General features: G+C 42.9%; 1 protein-coding gene across 1 annotated transcript; it reads left to right on the plus strand.

The window, feature by feature from the left end:
• Positions 1 to 10551: 10551 nt before the first annotated feature.
• On the plus strand, positions 10552 to 14388 carry FAM177B (family with sequence similarity 177 member B). Its single transcript, XM_042925369.1, has 4 exons — positions 10552 to 10791; positions 11072 to 11138; positions 13639 to 13736; positions 14041 to 14388. The coding sequence occupies exons 1-4, from the start codon at positions 10618 to 10620 to the stop codon at positions 14221 to 14223; spliced, it is 522 nt and encodes a 173-aa protein (XP_042781303.1). The 5' UTR covers positions 10552 to 10617; the 3' UTR covers positions 14224 to 14388.
• Positions 14389 to 19115: the final 4727 nt, after the last annotated feature.

Raw genomic sequence — 19115 nt, forward strand, 5'->3', positions numbered from 1 at the left:
GATACTTGAGTAATTTGCTCAGCATTTACATTTTTATTTTAAAAAACAGTTTAGTAGCAAACTAAAGGGACTCAAACAAGGGGAGCCTACTCTGAATTGTAGAACGAAAACCCACTTATACAATATAAGGCCACCGATACTGCGTCAATGCAGTTCAGTGTATCCAATGCCTTTGCTGTGCTTGAGGTGGGTGTAAGTTCATAGTGTCAATCAGAGTGCCCCCCCCACCCCCCCCCCCCGCCACCTGCCCCGGAGAAAATGTTCACCAGTGGCTTGAGTTTTATTCCCTAGAGCTTCATAGTAGTTTGCCTCAAGCTACTGGTCTCAGGCTTCTAGGGCCAGCTGGGCAGGGCCTAAGGTGGCTGGAGCTCCCAGGCTGGTCACCTGGGAATTTCAGAGAATTCCCACCATCACCTGTCACGATGTAGAAAAAGTTGAGAAATGCCTTGATGGCAGGGGCACGTCAGTGATGTTCCTCTTTTTTTCTTCTTTATTTATTTAGAGCGAGAGAGCGCAAGCAGGGAAGGGGCAGAGAGGGAGGAAGAGAGAGAATCCCAAGCAGGCTCCACACTCAGGCTCAGGGCAGAGCAGAGCCAAACGCGGGGCTCGATCTCACGACTCTGAGATTATGACCTGAACTGAAATCAAGAGTGCGGCGCTTAACCTACTGAGCCACCCAGGTGCCCCAGTGATGTCACTCTTGTCCACAGTGACTGGGTGCATGCATGCGGTTTAATACTGAAAATAAAGATCTAATAATCCTGCCAGGTAATGTTCTGACAGCAGTTCCCCTGGGGAGCAGAGGTCTGCAAATGCGTGCGTTCATTTATTCATATTTCACATCTCTCCTCAGTCCACATAATTCCTCACTCAACCCTGCCCGCTCCCTGGCCAGTTTCCTCAGGTGAACCAGCGTGGAGAAGTTGGTAGAGAAGACTGCTGCCTGCAGGGGGGGGGGCTTTGGATGCTCCATCCCTGCTTGACCTTCAGAGCACCTCGTGGGGGAGGGGAAGGCGGAAGCTGGGAGCACCCACAGTGGCCCAGTTAGCTGGGTGTGTGTGTGTGTGTGTGTGTGTGTGTGTGTGTGTGTGTGTGTAATTCCCGGTGCTGCTGCTTTGCTGCCTTTTAATCTGGTTCATTTGAAAACCTGTTTTCATAAACGAAAACTGAAAGAAATGTAGGAAATTTTAGGTGCGATATCTTTCTGAAGCTCAATGCCAAGATGTAGAACTCGTGTGTGATTTTGCTGGTACGGATTCCAATGCTGTGTGTCAGTGAAGGAGTTGATGAAAATGAAATGAATAATGTGCAAATGTAGTGAGAAAAATGTGAAACAAAAGGCAGCCATTTTAGCATCAGAAATAGAGACAACTACAAGCCTGTTCTCTCCTTAGTTTTCCAATCTATTACATAATACCTTCCCTCACCCATTAAAATGATCTAAACGTATGGTTCATTTATTAAGCAAATACTGAGTGTCAGCCTTGTCTCAGGTAGTGTAGGGGCAGGAGGCACAGCGGGAAACACACAGGTAAAGCCCCTCCCACTCTGGCCAGAGGACAGGCAGGGGAGGGAAGGGAGGCGGGAGACAGGCAAAATCAGAGTTTGTGCAAGGTGTAAGTGCTCAGGAGAAAAACTAGTAGCATGTTGAGTGGTGGTGGTGGTGAAGGGGACAGGAAGGTGCCTTGAGAGAGAAGAGTTCAAAGTCTGTGGGAGGAAGGACTAGTCCTGGGAACCACAGCTACAGGGTCCTTGTAGGGGGAGAGTCTGTGGTCAGGGAACCATAACGTGAAGGCCAGTGTGTTGAGCGTGGTGAGCGGCGGTCGGCACGAAATGAGATCAGAGAAGTATCGAGAGCCAGATGGACAGCCTTGCAGGCTATTGCAGGGACTTGGGCTTCCTCCGTCCCCCACTGCGCCTTCCCACAGGTGCCATATGAACCCCTTGCAGATTCTTTTTTAATGCTCTTTTTTTTTTTTTAATTTTTATTTATTTTTGAGAGATGGAGAGGGACAGAACGTGAGGGGGGTGGGGCGCACAGAGAGAGACACACACACACAGAATCTGAAACAGGTTCCAGGCTCGGAGCTGTCAGCACAGAGCCCAATGCGGGGCTTGAACTCTGGGACTGTGAGATCATGACCTGAGCTGAAGTCGGCCGCTTAACCGACCGAGCCACCCAGGGACCCCAAACCCCTTGTGGATTTCAAGCAGAGTGACATGATCTGATTCTACAACTCTGGCTGCCTTCTTGAGTATAGACTGTAGGGGGACAGATAGAAGGCCACGGCCACAATCTAGGCGAGAGATGATGGCTTAGACCAGGGTGGAGTGGTCATACGAGGATTCCAGAAATATCCAAGAGGATTTCCTGATGGATTTAATGGGGGGTGTGGCTAAAGGAAAAGAATCAAGAATGACGCCAAGGACTCTGGTCGAACAACTGGAAGAATAGAATTGCCATTTACTGACATGGAAAGACTGCTGGAGGAGGTACGAGTATGTGTCTGGGGGAGGGGTGTGCAGGAAGAAGGGTGCGCTGGAAGTGTGAGCAAAGATTTAGGCACATCAGGACCGAGATGTCTATTAGACACCCAAGAAGCAATGTTGAGTAGACAGTAGGATCTCTGAATTTGAGATTCAAGGAAAAGTCTGACCTGGAGATAAAATTATTGGATATAAACTTACATGTAGGTAGCATTTAAAGCCATAGGACTCAATGAGATAAATATCTATTCATTGATGAATGAATACATAAAAACAGAAGTGATTCCATCACTGAGCCGGGAGGTACTCCAATATTGAAAGGTTGGGGAGATTATATGGCCTTTTAATTATACTATATATACGTAGGCACAATCCTTGATAAACTAGATTTGGGGTTTTTAAGAAACAAAAAGTAGAGGTGTTCATAAGAATTAAACAGAGGGTGGGGAGACTGGGTGGCTTAGTGGGTTCAGTGTCTGACTCGATTTCGGCTCAGATCATGGTGCCAGGGTCGTGGGATGGAGCCCTGCCTTGGGCTCTGCGCTGAGCGTGGAACCTGTTTGGGATTCTCTCTCTCTCTTCCTCTGCCCCTCTCCCACTCGTGCTCACTCTCTCAAAATAAATAACCTTAAAAAAAAAAAAAGAATTAAACAGAGGTAAAAAAACATGCCGTAGGGAATATTTAGCCTTCTGAAAGGTCACTTGCAAAACATCCATGTCTATGTACATGGTGTGAAATTGGCGGTGCTCCCAAGGTTTTTGTAAACAAAAATAAGTAGATTCCACCTTGTTCTGTAATTTTGCATAGCACATCCTAAAGAGTCCAGTAGGTGGCAGAAAAGCACTAACTCCATTATAAGTTAGAGCTCTTTCTCACCTTTTTTCCCCTTTTTCTCTCCTCTCTCCTCATGGCTTCCCTTTAGAGCCCCCTGAATTAAAAGATATAAATGCTTACTTAACTCCCAACACTGTTATCATGAAGAAAAGAAACCAGTATTTTCTTTAGAGGGCCAGCAGATATCATTCGTCTGTAATTCAAGTAACGGGGGAGCCAGGTATATGGGGGGATGGGGTACTTCATTTGGTTTGGAAATGTATGAACTGGGAGATGGTCTTCAGAGGAGTGAAGTACAATAAACCACAGTGGGGCTGTTAGGCCGTATACATTTTTTTTCTTTTTAATGTTTATTTGTTTTTGAGAGAGAGTATGTGTGGGGGAAGGGGAGGGGCAGAGAGAGAGAGACACAGAGGATCCAAAGCAGGCTCCGTGCTCTCAGCCAAGAGCCCAAGGCGAGGCTCGAACCCACAAACCCATGAGATTATGACCTGAGCCGAAGTTGGACACTTAATCGATGGAACCATCCAGGTGCCCCTGTTAGTTCTTAAACTTTTGATATTTAAGCTTTTAAGGTTGCAGCAAGGTTGGTGGGGGGGAAGGGGAGCCTCAGAAGGCAGAAGGCAAAAAAAAACAAAAAAACAAAAAAAAACCCTCTTGAAAAAAAAAAATAGACGAGATGTCTTGGTACTAGCTTCATGTGCAGCAAATCACTGTATCTTTTCCCACATCCTTAGGGCACTGGTTTCCTTAGGAAACTTGCCTGTACATTGGGGTCACCCGGACAGCTTCAAAAATAACAGATGCCGGGCACCTGGGTGGCTGTGGATTAAGCATCAGACTTTGGATTTCAGCTCAGGTCATGATCTCATGATCTGTGGGGTCGACACGTTGCGTTCTTCGCGGACAGCGAGGTGTCTGCTTGGGATTCTCTGTCTCTGTGTCAGCCCCTCCCCCGCTGGTGCGTGCACATGTACTCTGTCTCTCTCAAAAATAAATAAACTACAAAACAACAGCAACAACAACGATAACACCTGATGCCATGTCCCACTCATAGAGATGGTGACTTCAGTGGTCTGGGGTGTGGTCTGCCATTTGAATTTTTTAAAAGACCCTTAGAGGATTCTAATCTGCAGACAAGTTTGGTGCCCACTGGGTTCATTCACTGCCGGATGTGTAAATATAACTGACCTTCCCACAACTCAAACACGTTCCGCCCTGTAAACAGCACACAGAGAATGCTTCCACGTTGGCATATCCCAGGGCTCTGTCTGGCCTCAGCCTAGCTTCTCTGATTTATCATCTACCGAACAACTTCTGGCACCGAATTTTGTACTACCTTCAAAGCCAGACATAACGAATAAAAGCAATGAAAGAAAAAGCAGAGGAATAAATGTAGGTGAGTTGCTTTCAAAAATGTTTGTATTTCCTTCTGATTACTGTTGTAGGATGTGTTTTATTTCACATGGCACTGTCTTAAACACCAAATTAAGTTACTGTTTGCTGCTTTTTTGGCATCAGAAACTAAATGGTAACAACTTTTCTATTTCTTGCTGAGGTTCTTTAGTGATACACTGTCACTAAGTCAGTCGGCAAAACCCTGTGTATTCATTGCTCAAGTCTCCTTAGAGGACCCTATGCTGGGTCGGTCCTCTGTCTTCATATCACTTTGCTGACAAATTTAACCCTTGGCAGGTCTTTTGCAACCCTAACCTTTGACAACGACATAAACTCAGCATTGTACCAATAAGATTCGGTGATTTATTCACATCCCCTGAAGGGAATGAAAAATTCTTCTCTATGCTCAAGGCCTTCCAGTTGGACTAAGAATTAAATTTACATGAGACTGATTAGCAGGAGAAAAAAAGTTTTATTACATGTACACAGAGGCCCAATAATGAAATTGAGACCCAAAGAAATGACCAAAGCCAGCAGTTTTTACACCTTTTAGACAGAGAGACAATAAATCCGTGAGGAATTGACAAGACAGAGAAATGTTAACTAACTGGAGTTTCAATTAGTGAGGAATTGTAAACAGACTTTGGGCTGGGATAGCAAATTAGTAAAAAGTAACAAGGATTGTTTGTACAGCCTTCTTGGCTCTAAACATCTCATCTCTGGTGATAAGGATGTCTCTTCACCTCCTGGTCCAGGGAGGCTACCTTTCTCATAGATTTCCTGCTTTTAGGGGCCCAGGGGAGGGTCTGAGTGTCCTTCTTTGCATAGGCTTGTCTCTACAGTAACTTTTAGGGGCGCCTGGGTGGCTCAGTTGGCTGAGTCCGACTCCTAACTTCGGCTCAGGTCATGATCTCATGGTTCATGGGTTCAAGCCCCATGTCCAGCACTAGCCGTGCAGAGCCTGCTTGGGATTCTCTCTCTCTGCCCCTTCCCCACTCGTGCTTTCTCTCTCTCAAAAATAAATAAACTTAAAAAAACCCAAATATTGAAAGTTCATAGCCATTGTGTCTTCAAACATTACCTCCCCTGTCCTTTCCATTCACCTCCTCTGAACTCCCGTTCAACACATATTGAACTTTCTCATCCATTCTTCATATCTCAAAGCTTTTCCTTGATGTTAACAGAACATATCTCTCTTTATGCTGGGTTATGAGAGATTGCTTCACTGTTCAATCTACATCCAACATATCTCGTGTTGACTATACATTTCGTTTCTGGAATTTCTGTTCCGTTCTTTTTCAAATCACCCTGTTCCTTTGGGATATTATGTCTTGCTTCCTTTATCTCTTTGAATATATTAACCATAATCATTGTAAAGTTCTGTGTTGCTCTATTACTCCCGACTTTTGGGTGACAACTTGGTAACATCCTCAGGAGGGTTGGTTTCTTCCTGGGATTTGTAAGTTTTTGCCATGGCATCCTCAGCAGGGGGTGTTTTTAGTGCAGATCCTGTGTACCTTATCTTCTTGAAGCTTCCCTGTCAGGTGACTTTGTGCTTGCTTCCAGCAGCTGTGGGTCCCGAAGCTTCACTGCCGGGCCTCACCCCACCTGAGCACTCTGAATCTGGCCGCACCCAGCATTTGATACTGGCCTGGGGTTCCAGTATTTTTCAGTGACTCTTTCTACCCATGTTGCCAGGAGATGACAAATTGTTTTTCCACTTTGATAAGCCAGTAGGCAGTTTTTCCAGTCCATAATTTACAGATTACGATTTTAATTTATTTATCTTAGTTTTACTCAGGTATTTCACTTCGGCTGGCTCCTCAAATTCGCAGGGTCTGTGATTTGGGCTCTCCTCTCTGCACCAGTGTTAAACCTTTAGCCCCAAGGTCTGTATCCAGTTCTGAAACCCTCAGGAACCATCCCAGCTTTAGCTCACCCTTAGGATTTTCAGTTTTCCTTCTTTTGCTGATACCTAGGCTTCCTTCCAGTCTCTCTGCCTCTCTTACATCCTCAGTCCAGCTGTTACAGCAAATACTCGGTGCCCAGGAAGAGACCAGCCATGTGCACTCCGGGAATCGGAAAAGGCTGTTCATTGCACACCGGTGCTGGCCCAGCGGAGTCACCTCCAAAGGCTGAGCCCCGAACCTTGCCATGGGACTCCTTTCATGGCTGGGATGGTAGGGGATTGAGAGATCAAAGAAACAGGGGAGGGGGACTTTACCAGTGATGCTACACAGGTAGTTGGTGCAGGAGGCAGACAAGATTACGGAAGACAAAAGTATGCAAGGGGAGTATCCAGCCTTGGGCACGGATACTCGTTTTTGCTAGCTTTTCTTCTCACAGCTTGGTTTAATATTTTAATTTTATCCAGCATTTCTGTGAATCTGGAACAGGAAGAGGACTTTCACATCAACTCAGTCTGCCACATCTGCTGACATAATCTTCAAATATATTAAGTACTCATTAAGACAACGGTGTGTGTACCCACTGTTACGGAAGTGATAGGTACTTAATAATACCTAGCTTTTATTAGACACTTGATATTTGCTAAGAATTGTTCTAACTCCTTGCTGTGTCTTTCCTCGTTTAATTCTCATTTTATAAGGTTGGTACTATATTCAAAGATATGCTCAAACTGTATCATTCTTATTTTAGAGATAAGGAAACCAAGGCCCAGAGATAGTAAGTAATGGGATATTAAACCTAGGCAGGCTGGCTCCCAAACTGGTGAGATTTATTGAGATATTAACCAGTGTTAACTGATTAACTGATGGGGTAGCAAGAGGCAGGCTGAGGACAAAATACAGGCTGGCAGCCCGCCCCCCCCCCCCCCCCCCCCCCCAGCGCCGTGGAATATGTGTGCTATTCCTCTGACCTGCCTGGCTACCCAAGAACAAAGGAAAGGGGTTTAATTGCTTGCCACGGTGATGTGGGAAACTAAGGCAAGTGAGAAATGAAATTCCCTTACTGCCTACAGCCCATTGATAAATCCTTGAGACCAGCAGAGTGACCTCCCTCTAGGAGCTCAGAGGCCTCAAGGATGACACTTTGCTAGGGGCAAACGAGAACCTTGGCTTACACCTCCCCCATAAGTCTACTTCCTTTATGTCAACTGCCCCAAGATATATCTTGGCAATCATGCTCCAAGTTTATGGCCCCTGATATGTATCTGAAGGGTCTCAGGACTAAAGTTTTATTAAACAGTGATATATGGTGTTTCCCTAGCAACAGCTAGCCCCTGAAGGTCCTGGAAACCTTGCTTCCAAAATTCCTTAGAGGTTTAATCTATCCCTGACCCCCTCCCAACCTGAGGGTATATAATGAGTTACCCGTCATGACCCCAGTGCAGCTCTTCCTGCCCATGGGTCCTGTCCCCATACTTTAATAAAATCACCTTTTTGCACCAGAGACGTCTTCAAGAATTATTTCTTGGCCATCGGCTCCAGACCCCACAGACCACCCCATCACCCCAAAAGTTCATCATTAAGTGTAGAATTTGATTTGACAAATGTATAGTTGAGTAACCACTGCTACAATCATGATATCTGTCAGAACATTTCTATCGCCCGAGAAAGTTCCCTTTTGTCCCTTTGTAGTTATCTCTCTCCCCATCCTCCCCAGCAAACACTCATCTGTTTTCTACAACTATAATTTTGCCTTTTCTAAAATGTTATATAAATGTAATCATTTAATATACAGTGCCTGGCTTCTTTCACTTAGCGTGATGTTTTGGGGATTCATTCATAGTGTTGCAAATATTAATGTCCAAAGGGGCACTTGGATGGCTCAGTTGGTTAAGCAACTGACTCTTGGTTTCCTCCCAGGTCATGGTCTCATGGTTCGTGGGATGGAACCCTGCATCGAGCCAGCACGGACAGTGCAGAGCCTGCTTGGGATTCTCAGTCTCCCTCTCTCTCTGCCCCTCCCCTTTTCTCTCTCTCTCAAAATAAATAAATAAATAAATAAAAATATAAGTGTCCAAAACTTTAATCACTAAATAGTATTTCATGGAACAAATGTATCACATTTGGTTTATTCATTAATGGACATTTTGATTGTTTTCAGTTTGGGGCTCTTACAAATAAAGCTGCTATAAATATTCACATACAAATCTTTAGATGGAAGTGTTCTCATTTCTCTTGGGTAAACATCTAGACGTGTGATACTGTGATTTTTAATAACTATATATGTGGTCTTCCCATTTCTAGCCCAGGGCTTCTAAAACCTTTGGAATTTCCTAACTGTTGAGAGGACCAAGTGTCTTTTGTCATGTTAATGAGGTGACTTGCAAGAACCAACCCTGTGATTAGGTGATTTCCTTCCCACTTCCTGACATCCCCCAGGGGCTGGAGGTTGAATTCATCACCAGTGCCCAACGCTAATGATTTAATCAGCCAGACCTCGGTGATGAAGCCTCCAAAACAAACAAACAAACAAACAAAACAGGGTGGGAGGAGAGCTCCCAGGTTGGTGGACACGTGGAACTTCAGAGAGCGTGTTGTGCTCAGGGAACACACAGAAGCACTGTGCCCTTTCCCTATACCCTGCCCTGTGCACCCTGCCCTATACCTCTTCCATCTGGCTCTTCCCAAATTATATCCTTTGTTGTTGTTGTTTATTTATTTTTGAGACGGAGAGACCAGGGGAGGGGCAGAGAGAGAGGGAGACACAGAATCTGAAGCAGGTTCCAGGCTCTGAGCTGTCATCACAAAGCCTGAAGCAGGGCTCGAAATCACCAGCCATGAGATCATAACCTGAGCTGGAGTCAGACGCCTAACCGATTCAGCCACCCAGGCGCCCCAAATTCTATCCTTTTATAATAAACTGATAATCTAGTGAGTAAACAGACTTCCCGAGTTGCTCTAGCAAATTAATCTAACTCAAAGTGGGGGTTGTGGGAACCTCTGATTTATAGCCAGTAGGTCAGAAGTACAAATAACAACCTGGGCTTGTGATTGGCCTCTGAAGTAAGGGAAGAGGCCAAGTAAGAGGCCAAGTGTCAGAATCGAGTTGAATTGTAGGACATCCAGCTGGTGTCCTGACAATTTGAGAATTGCTTGTTGGTGGGGGAAATCTCTGCCCACCCCCCAGCTTGGAATTGGGTCCCAGAACAAAACTATATGGTGAGAACCTGTTTAACTTTTAAGAAACTGCCAAACTGTTTTCCCAAGTGGCTGTACCATTTTGCATCCCCACCAGCAATGTGAGAGTTCTAGCTGCTCCATTTATTCCTCAGTCCTTTAAATTTTAGCCTTCTAGTGAGGGTGATATCTCATTATGGTTTCAATTTGCATTTTCCTAATGACTAATGACATTGAGCATCTTTTCCTAAGTTTAGTTGGCACCTGTAAATCTTATTCGATAAAGTATCTGTTCAAATCCCTCGCCCATATTTCAGTTGAGTTGCTTGTCTTTTACTTATTGAATTGTAATTGCTCTTTACATATTCTGAAAATAAGTCCTTTACCAGGTATATACTTGACAAATTTGTTCTTCTCTGTGCAAAGCCTGCACTCTTAATCACTACCTACATTGCCTCTCGCTCTTTATTGAAATAATTGGGAAACTTCCACACCTTAGTGGCCTCTCTCTACTAGTATTTGTTGGTTTTGTAATGAATAAGAGGTAAGGGAACAGTTTAAATTTTTGTTTGAAGACTCAAAGTTCACATTTTTACTACTAATTACATTTTTTTTTTTCCATTTTGGTACAGAACTGAACAGTCCTTCCTTGGATTTGAAGAATTGATGAGATTGCAGCTACGGTTACATCTGAATTCTCTAGCTTTACCATCCATTGAAAATAACTAGACACCCCTCAGCTATATAAACACTGCCCTGGGCAACTGGCCTGAAGGTTCCCTGTTTTAAATTCACTAGTTGTTTTATTTCCTTATGGAAAAAGACAGTTTCCAGAAGTCAGAATTAGAGAAAAGTAGGTCTTCCAAAAGAACTACTCCCAAAAGAATTATCCATTTTGTTGATGGAGACATCATGGAAGAATATAGCACCGAGGAGGAGGAAGAGGAAGAAAAGAAGGAACAGAAAACAAATTCAACACATGATCCTGTAAGCTTAGAGTGTCAATATTAGTAACATGGGGGCTTAATGAATAAGAGATTAAGCCAAACAAGGTTTGTAGAAAATACAGTTTTAAGCTAACTCCTTGTTCCCCTTGTCTTACCTCCTGGAGTTTATAGTCAACTCATAGTTTTGATAACTTTACATTTCTCATGTGTGCGAAAGAAAATGTAATATACTATAAAGCATTTTGAAATCTCTACATGAAACACCTGTACCACTACTCTTGTTATTAATTACTCTAACTTGATTTCTTTCTTTTTTTCAGTCTAAACTCTCATGGCAGTCGTACTTATGGTTTTGGGCAGGGCAAATAGCAAGCACCTCATTTTCTAGTAAGTAGTGCCAAAGTTATTTATTTATTTATTTATTTATTTATTTATTTAGTCCTAAATACAAGATGTAGACTTATAGGCCCTCAGTGTTCGTTGGGCCTTCCAGTAGTTTAATCCACTCCCTGGCATCCAGAATAAGGGACAACCTAGTCCCTTCTTGATCTATGCTTGAACATTCCCAAAGGTGTAGAACCTCACATCTTCAGGCAGACCCTTCCATCTCTTTCCAACTCTTTTTAGTAAATTCTACCTTATATTTTGTCTTCTTTTAAAGTTATTCCCATTGATCTTAGTTGTCTTTCTTAAGGTCATATAAAACAAGTCTAGATTCCTCTTTCATAGGACAGAGCTTCAAATATTCGAAGACAATAGCCTCCCCCATCCCTAAGGTGACTCTTCACCTGAATAAACTTCCAAGGTTTTTTTAAAACTATTTTTATATGACACAGTTCCAAGTTCCCTCATCATAATGACTCTGTTATGAACAAGGACTTTATGGACCCTTCTCAGGGACAAAGTGAATGGCCTAAGCAGCTATTTATAACAGATGAAACACTGAATCTTATTTTGCTCGACTTTCACCAATTTTCTTTAAAACACAATTGGCAACATCTAATTACTCATTTCCTTCTAAATTTTTAAAAATGTTTTATTTATTCTTAAGAGAGAGAGAGAGAGAGAGAGAGAGAGAGCATGAGTGGGTGAGGGGCAGAACAAGAAAGGGACACAGAATCTGAAACAGGCTCCAGGCTCTGAGCTGTCAGCACAGAGCGTGACACGGGGCTCGAACCCACAAGCTGTGAGATCATGACCTGAGCTGAAGTCGGACGCCCAACTGACTGAGCCACCCAGGCGCCCCTTCTCATTTCCTTCTAATTTGCGTATTCTTGTATGTACATCAGGAAGGAAACAACTTTAAAAAAATACAAAAATTAAAATTCAAGAAAATACGAAGTATAGCCATAGCTCTGAGGAATTGATCTTCATTCATTCATTAAATAAACATTTATTGTGTGCCAATGTGTGTTTGGCACTGTGTGGGTCCCTGGGACACAAAGACAAATGACAGGCTTTGCTTTCAAGGGACTCCATATTCAATAGATATTATAAGCTAGTAAACATGCCTTTAATTACAATTTGTTGTCACAACCGCCGGGCTAGAAGGAGCATAGGGACCACCGATGAAAAGACTTAGTAATGAGTAATGCTGATATATGACTTGAGAGTGCTATGAAAGTATGGCTAAGGTCAGCTTAGGGACCACAATAGTCACTGGGGGTAGGGGAGGGGAGGGAAGTCTTCAAACTACAGTAAAAAGTAACGATGGGGTGATTTAGTCAGATGGTATGAGCCTCAGAGGAGCAAGTGCTTTTACATCAGGATACAGGGTTAGGGATTTGTAAGATCCTTTGGGAACCCAGGTGAGATACCAATCTTACCTCGACCATGGTACACTGGCAGAAAAAATGCTGTCTTCTAGAGAGCTCTATGTGTTTAGTTGGGACAAGATGTGTAAGGGGTGAAATATTTTGGAGGGAGAACACCCTAGGAGATTAGGTCAAGTAAAAGAAGCAAAACTCAATACAGCCTTATGAGAATGTAAAGGAGAACAGGGACTGTAGTGATTTCCATGTTGGGCTGTGACTTAGGATGGTAGGAACAGGACATATGGGGAATCACGCTGCCTTCGAGGTTCCAAGCAGGACTGTAGCGTTGACGTGCATCTGCTTGGGGCTTCCAGGTTGTAGGGGAGCCATACAAATGCTAGCAGTCAGCACCCTGGTCTCTACACAGGAACTTTGGATAGAGCTGACACCCACATGAAACCGTAACTAGTGTTTTCAAGGTAAAATTCTAGTAGGTCATAAGCAGGAAAGCCTCCTAAGGTTTATTCTAATACTTTAGAAACTCCTCTTATATACATGTACCAGGCACTGTGGCAAACAAACAGATTAAGGAGCTAGAGTATTTTTGAAAAGATAAAACGCATTTTAAACAATGGAGAGCACCATGTTGATGTACTATATGGGCAACATCCCAAGAAGAGGAAAAGCCTTAGGGATCAGAAAGTGGGGTCGTGGGGGGTAGGGTGTCAGAAATCCTATAATTCTAAAGGAAAACATTTCTAGGTGTCTAGGAGACCCCGCCAGGAAACCACTGTTAATGCTAACCCTTGACCCCCAACTTTCACAACCAAACCATCTATTCTGATTGCTTAGGACCAACGCTGTACCTGGAAGTAGGTATTTTGAAAATCTCTCCTGACATACCCATCTGGAAAGGATGGTTTAGATGTAATCCCACGGGGAGACAGAAGAGTTAACAATTCCTTGTGAGTCCTGGAACTTTCTGAGAGTCCAGAGCAATTGAAATCTTTTGTCAGCCTTAAAGTTAAGTGTGGTAATGGATCACCGGCAGACAAGTTTAAACTCTTCACCTCAAATGACTCTAAGTTTTAGTCATCAGTTCAGCTTACCAAAGTGCCTCTTCTTTCTTTCAGCATGTGAATTTCTTGGTGGAAGATTTGCTACCTTCTTCGGTCTTACTCAACCCAAATATCAGTACGTGTTAAATGAGTACTATAGGACACAAAATAAGGTATGTGACATCCTAATGGAAGACACCAAGAGCCCTGATGTGGGAAGGTTGGTTGCTTGCACTTCAGCTCCGTAGGAGGCATTTTCCCACCTGGTAGCCATGCACAATTTCACTCCATGATGCTTCATGTTTGCCTTTCTTGTGTGAAGCTAGAGTGTTATGAGATGGGTCGCAGAAGTTGGTTGAACGTGAAGCCTGACATTGCTTAAAGAAAGAAGGTTCTTTCAGGGGTGTCTCTGTAAGAGGGGGAGTGCAAAGGTATTTGGTTTACAGGTAAAGTTTTCCTTCTTTCTCTCCATACCAGGAAAGTGACAAGGAAAGTGAAGGGAATGGGCCAAAGGCCCGGCCAACCAAGGTTCCTAATGAAAAGTGTCATCTGGAGACTGGGGGCCAAGAGTATGGAACCAGACAACAGGACACTGTGGAGGGTGTTCCTCGGCGGAGCGCCTCATCCAGGGAGGGCCTGGCAGCTGATTTCAGCTCATAATGGGCAGCAGGACTGTGGTTCCTCTGGATGTCTGTTCCACCACCACTGATGACCATGGCAACAGCCATAGGTAGTGCTTCTGAGCCAGTCCTGATTTTCATCTCCTTGTGATTTATTCTCTAGCATCCAGTGATTGCAGTGATGAGAATAATTATGGATGCTTTCTCAATTTTATAAGCCTCCAACTCAACTCCCCCCCCAACCCCCCTTCCCTGGTTGTGATCTTTTAGTATTGACATTTGCACAGAAGTGTAAATAACTTAAGGAATTGGATCTGGCAGTTTGGGGCTGAAACTCTTCATCATGGGGCTAGGGTGCAGAAAAGAATCTCTGTTCCTCAGAAGAAACTTTGGGCATTATGAAGTCTAAATAAGTCCCCTTTCAAGGTGTGGTGTAATGTGGGTGCTTCCCAGTAACCACCCTGGCTTAGTTGGGGCTTGCTTTACAATAAGCAAACATTGCTAGCAATTCTGTTTCAATACATCAAAGTCTTTGAGAATTGGGTGCATTTCCCTCCACACAGTTAAACAACAACAACAACAACAACAACAACAACAACAACAACAACAACCTAAACTCTGGAAAAAGTATTTGGAAAAATGGATGAGTTTGTTTATTTGCCAGCAAAATTTAAAAACCTGGAAAGATCAGGGGCGCCTGGGTGGCTCAGTCGGTTAAGTGTCCAACTTCGGCTCAGGTCATGATCTCACAGTTCGTGAGTTCAAGCCCCGCGTCGGGCTCTGTGCTGACAGCTCAGAGCCTGGAGCCTGCTTCAGATTCTGTGTCTCCCTCTCTCTCTGCCCCTCCCCTGCTCATGCTCTGTCTCTCTCTGTCTCAAAAATAAATAAACATTAATAAAAAAAATAAAAATAAAAACCTGGAAAGATCAAACATGGAAATCATAGCTAGATATCACTGGTCGTGCTGGCCAGAGGTAGCTGTGAGGTGATAGAAAACACAGCACTTTCAGTAATAAGACCTGAGGTCAAGTCTTAATTCTCCCATTTACTAGTTGTGTGATTTTAGGTGTCCAGATTTCTGAGCCCTAGTCCCTTTCTTTGTAAAATAGGCGTGGCATATATTTATTCCTCAAGGGTTGTTGTTAAACAAAATGAGATAATAAATGTGGAAACACTTTTAAAACTGACAACTCGATGTTAATGCTTAATTAATGGCTGTTATAGATGGTTACACTGAAAGTCCCCAAAAGAGCCATGACTTCTGGAATTCACATCCTGGTACAGTCCCATCTACATTGACTCTGGGCTTGGCCATGTGACTTGTTTCAGCCAATGAGATAGTAGCAAATGCGATGAAAGTAGAGGCCTGATAAGCACTTGCAAATGGGAACATGTGGTCTTAGAAACTCTACATTGTAAAGAGGCTTGGGCTAGACTTCTGAATAGTGAGAGGCCGTACGGAAAGAGGTTCCCCAGGATGAACGTCTGTCTCGCACATTCCAGTCCCGGCCACGCTCCTCACCAAATGCAGCCGCATAAGTGACCTTCTGTTATCCCATGTGAAGTAGATGAACTCTGCAGCTGAGCCCCATCAACCCACAGAATCATGAGAAGTAAGAAATCATTACTGTTTTAAGTTTTGGAGTGGTTTGTTATGCAGTCCTATGTAACTGAAATAAAAGCTCTAAGACAAGGGGAAGTTGGAGTTGATTTGACACGAAATCAAGAAGGCCTGGAGAATAAGGTGTACGGTGTAGTCCGTTGAATATATGATAAGACAAGTTTTGCTGCATAATCAGACAACTCTAAAATCTCAGTGGCCTGAAACAACACAAGTTTATTTCATTCTCATAAGAAGTCCACTGTCAGTTGAGGTGGCTTCCCAGAGTGTCCTCCGTGTGTTGGCTAAGTGGTGGATGCATCTTTGATCTTCTGGATCCTTCATACTGTGATGCTTTCAGGGCTGCTGAAGCAGAAATGGAGTGGATAGGGAAGCTCTGGTAACCAATCTCTCCACTAAGAATGAATCATGTCACTTCTGATTATGTGTCTTCCACCAAAGCAAGTCACATGGCCACAATTAACACTAAGGAGTGTGAGCCCCCTAAGTGAGCTGAGAAGGGGAAACACTTCCTAATAGTGACAGTATGGGATAAATGATAGGCTCAAGAGTCAATATGATATTGATTAAATCTCAGCTCTGCTGCCTCTTTGTAACCCAATGGCCCTGTGCAAGTTATTCAGTTTCCCGATGTCCCTGTGGGTAAAACAGATTTGATACAGGAAGCAAATTCAATGTGAACTAGCTTATGCAACAAAAAAATATTTTTTGGAAGGATATTAAGGTATTTCATGGACCCCAAGGGCACATAAATTTCAGTAGGTCTAGAACAAATCTGGTAAACACATACGTAAGTACTACTCTCTCCATTTCTCATCTTTCCTACACATGAGAAAGAAAGATCACTCCATAGCTCTTTTATTTTGTAATCTTTACTTTTATTGAGATATAATTGACTTATAATGTTGTATTAGTTGCAGGTGTACAACCTAATGATTAATTTGGTATATATTGTGCAGTCATCACCACAGTCTAGTCAACATCCATGACACAGTTACCGATTTTTTTTCTTGTCATGAGAACTTTCAAGATCTACTCCCTCAGCAACTTTCAAATATACAATGTTCTTAATTAAAGTCATCATGCCTTATTTATTTTATAATTGGAAGTTTGTACCTGTTGACCACCTTCACTCTTTTCACCCACCCAACATCCCTCACCTCTGGCAACCACCAGAGGTGGTTCACTGTATCTAGGAGTTTGGATTTTTATTGCTGTTTGTTTTTGTTGGTTGGTTGATTTGTTTTCAGATTGCACATATAAGTGAGATCATGCAGTGTTTGTCTTTCTTTGTCTGACTTATTTCATAAGTCAGAATAGCTGATGTAATATGATTTAGCATAATAATGTCCTCCAGGTCCATCCATGTTGTTGCAAACAGAAAGATTTCCTTCTTTTCGTGCCTACATAATATTTCACTGTGCGTGTGTGTGTGTGTGTGTGTGCTCGTGCGCACGCACACATGCATGGACAACACATTTTCTTTAACATTCATGCACTGATAGTTGCTTAGGTTCCTTCCTTGTTTTGGTGACTATAAACTGTGTTGCAATAAACATGGTGCATTTATATTTTTGAGTTAGTGTTTTCATTTTTTTTGAAAAAATGCTCAGAAATGGAATCGCTGGATCACATGGTAGTTCTACTTTTAATTTTTTGAGGAACCTCCATACTGTTTTCCGTAGTAGCTGCACCAATATACATTGCCACCAAGAATGCATACATGTTTCCTTTTCTCCACATCCTCACCCACACTTGCTTTTTCTTGTCTTCTTGATGATAGCCACTCTAACAGATGTGAAGGAATACCTCCTTGTGGTTGTGATTCACATTTTCCTGATGACTAGGGATGTTGAGCACCTTTTCATATATCTGCTGGTCATCTGTATGTCTTCTTTGGAAAAATGTCTGTACACAAGATGTTCTTCCCATTTTTTTAATCGGATTAAAAATTGTTTTTAGTTTTTATCTTGCTATTGAGTTGTATGAGTTCTTTATGTATTTTGGGCATTAGCCCTTTATCAGATTTATGATTTGCAAATATTTTCTCCCTTTCACTAGGTTGTCTTTTCATTCTGTTGATGGTTTCCTTTGCTGTGCAGAAGCTTTTTAATTTGATGTAGTCCCACTTGTTTATTTTTGCTTTTGTTGTTTTGCTTTTGGTGTCAAATCCGTAACATTTTATAACTCGCGTGTTCAAGTGACTGCCCCTCGGTCCCAATTCCAAACATACAGGACATAGAATCTGATTAGCCCTTTTTTGCTGAGCTGACCATCCCTTCCTCTAATCAGTTGTGACCAGGGAAGTGGAGTCATGTAGCAGCGACATGAATACAGGACCTATTTCTGGGTGATCATGGATCTCAGAAGAGGATTAAAGTAAACAAGGTAGATGTACCCCATGTCTGTTCTAAGGATAAAATGTGAAAATTGAGGAAATGCACATGGTTCTAATTATGTACTTAAGTCATAATACCAATTATAACTATTAATATTGATGGAATTGTGGGGTGGAGTCTGCGTGGTTTATCCTCACCAAGGACTGAGTCTAGTGTTTCATCTGACAGGCCCTGTTAGTTCAAATTCAAGATAAAGGAAATCTGAGGTTATGATGTGGCAGGGAAAGTGGCGAAGCCTACCTACCAGTGAAGCATTGGTCATTTGTGTCTCAGGTGTCAGATCACAGTAAAACCTTGTCTCTGCTTTATTTGCTACGTTGCTTCAAAATAGACCCCATGATGTACTCTTATTTACTTTTCTCATACGTAGCCTGGAAGATATCCACCCAGTGCTGATTCTAGAGAACTAGGCAAACCAAAGTGTGATATTTGCAGGAGTGAATTTTAGCCAGCAAATATTATACTCTCAATCTACTTTTCTTTTCCTCTGAAAGAATGGAGGTTGCTTTCCCTTACGGTCAGTGATCGCAAACCAATCAAATCTTGAGCTAAATATATTAATGAAAACAAATGGAAACCAGCTTCCAGAGCTCCAGGCGGTGGCTGCAAGATAAGTCCACATTTCCCTTAATATCAATTCATCCTTTTAATATTGATTGGGCACCTTCTATGTACCAGTTACTGTTTTAGGTGCTATCAACCAAAGAGACAAAAATCTCTGTACTCCTCTTGGCCTTAAGTTCCAGACAGCTAAATTATCAGGACATCCAGGCTTTGCGCAGCCAGTCTCTCAAATGGTCCCAATAATCTTTGCTTCCTGGTACTCTTGTCCCATGCAGCCCTTCCCAAATTGAACCAGGGTTGTCTATGTGACCGACAGAATTTGTCAGAAGTGATGGTGTGACACTTCTG

This window comes from Panthera leo, chromosome F3 (genome assembly GCF_018350215.1).
Source record: "Panthera leo isolate Ple1 chromosome F3, P.leo_Ple1_pat1.1, whole genome shotgun sequence".
NCBI lineage: Eukaryota > Metazoa > Chordata > Mammalia > Carnivora > Felidae > Panthera > Panthera leo.

What these genes read in the sequence shown, in the direction of transcription:
- FAM177B (XM_042925369.1), top strand. Translation starts at nt 10,618, where the DNA reads ATGGAAAAAGACAGTTTCCAGAAGTCAGAATTAGAGAAAAGTAGGTCT. An exon ending in AGCAAGCACCTCATTTTCTA is followed by an intron (nt 11,139 to 13,638) that starts GTAAGTAGTGCC and finishes TCTTTCTTTCAG; the next exon opens with CATGTGAATTTCTTGGTGGA. An exon ending in ACTATAGGACACAAAATAAG is followed by an intron (nt 13,737 to 14,040) that starts GTATGTGACATC and finishes TCTCCATACCAG; the next exon opens with GAAAGTGACAAGGAAAGTGA.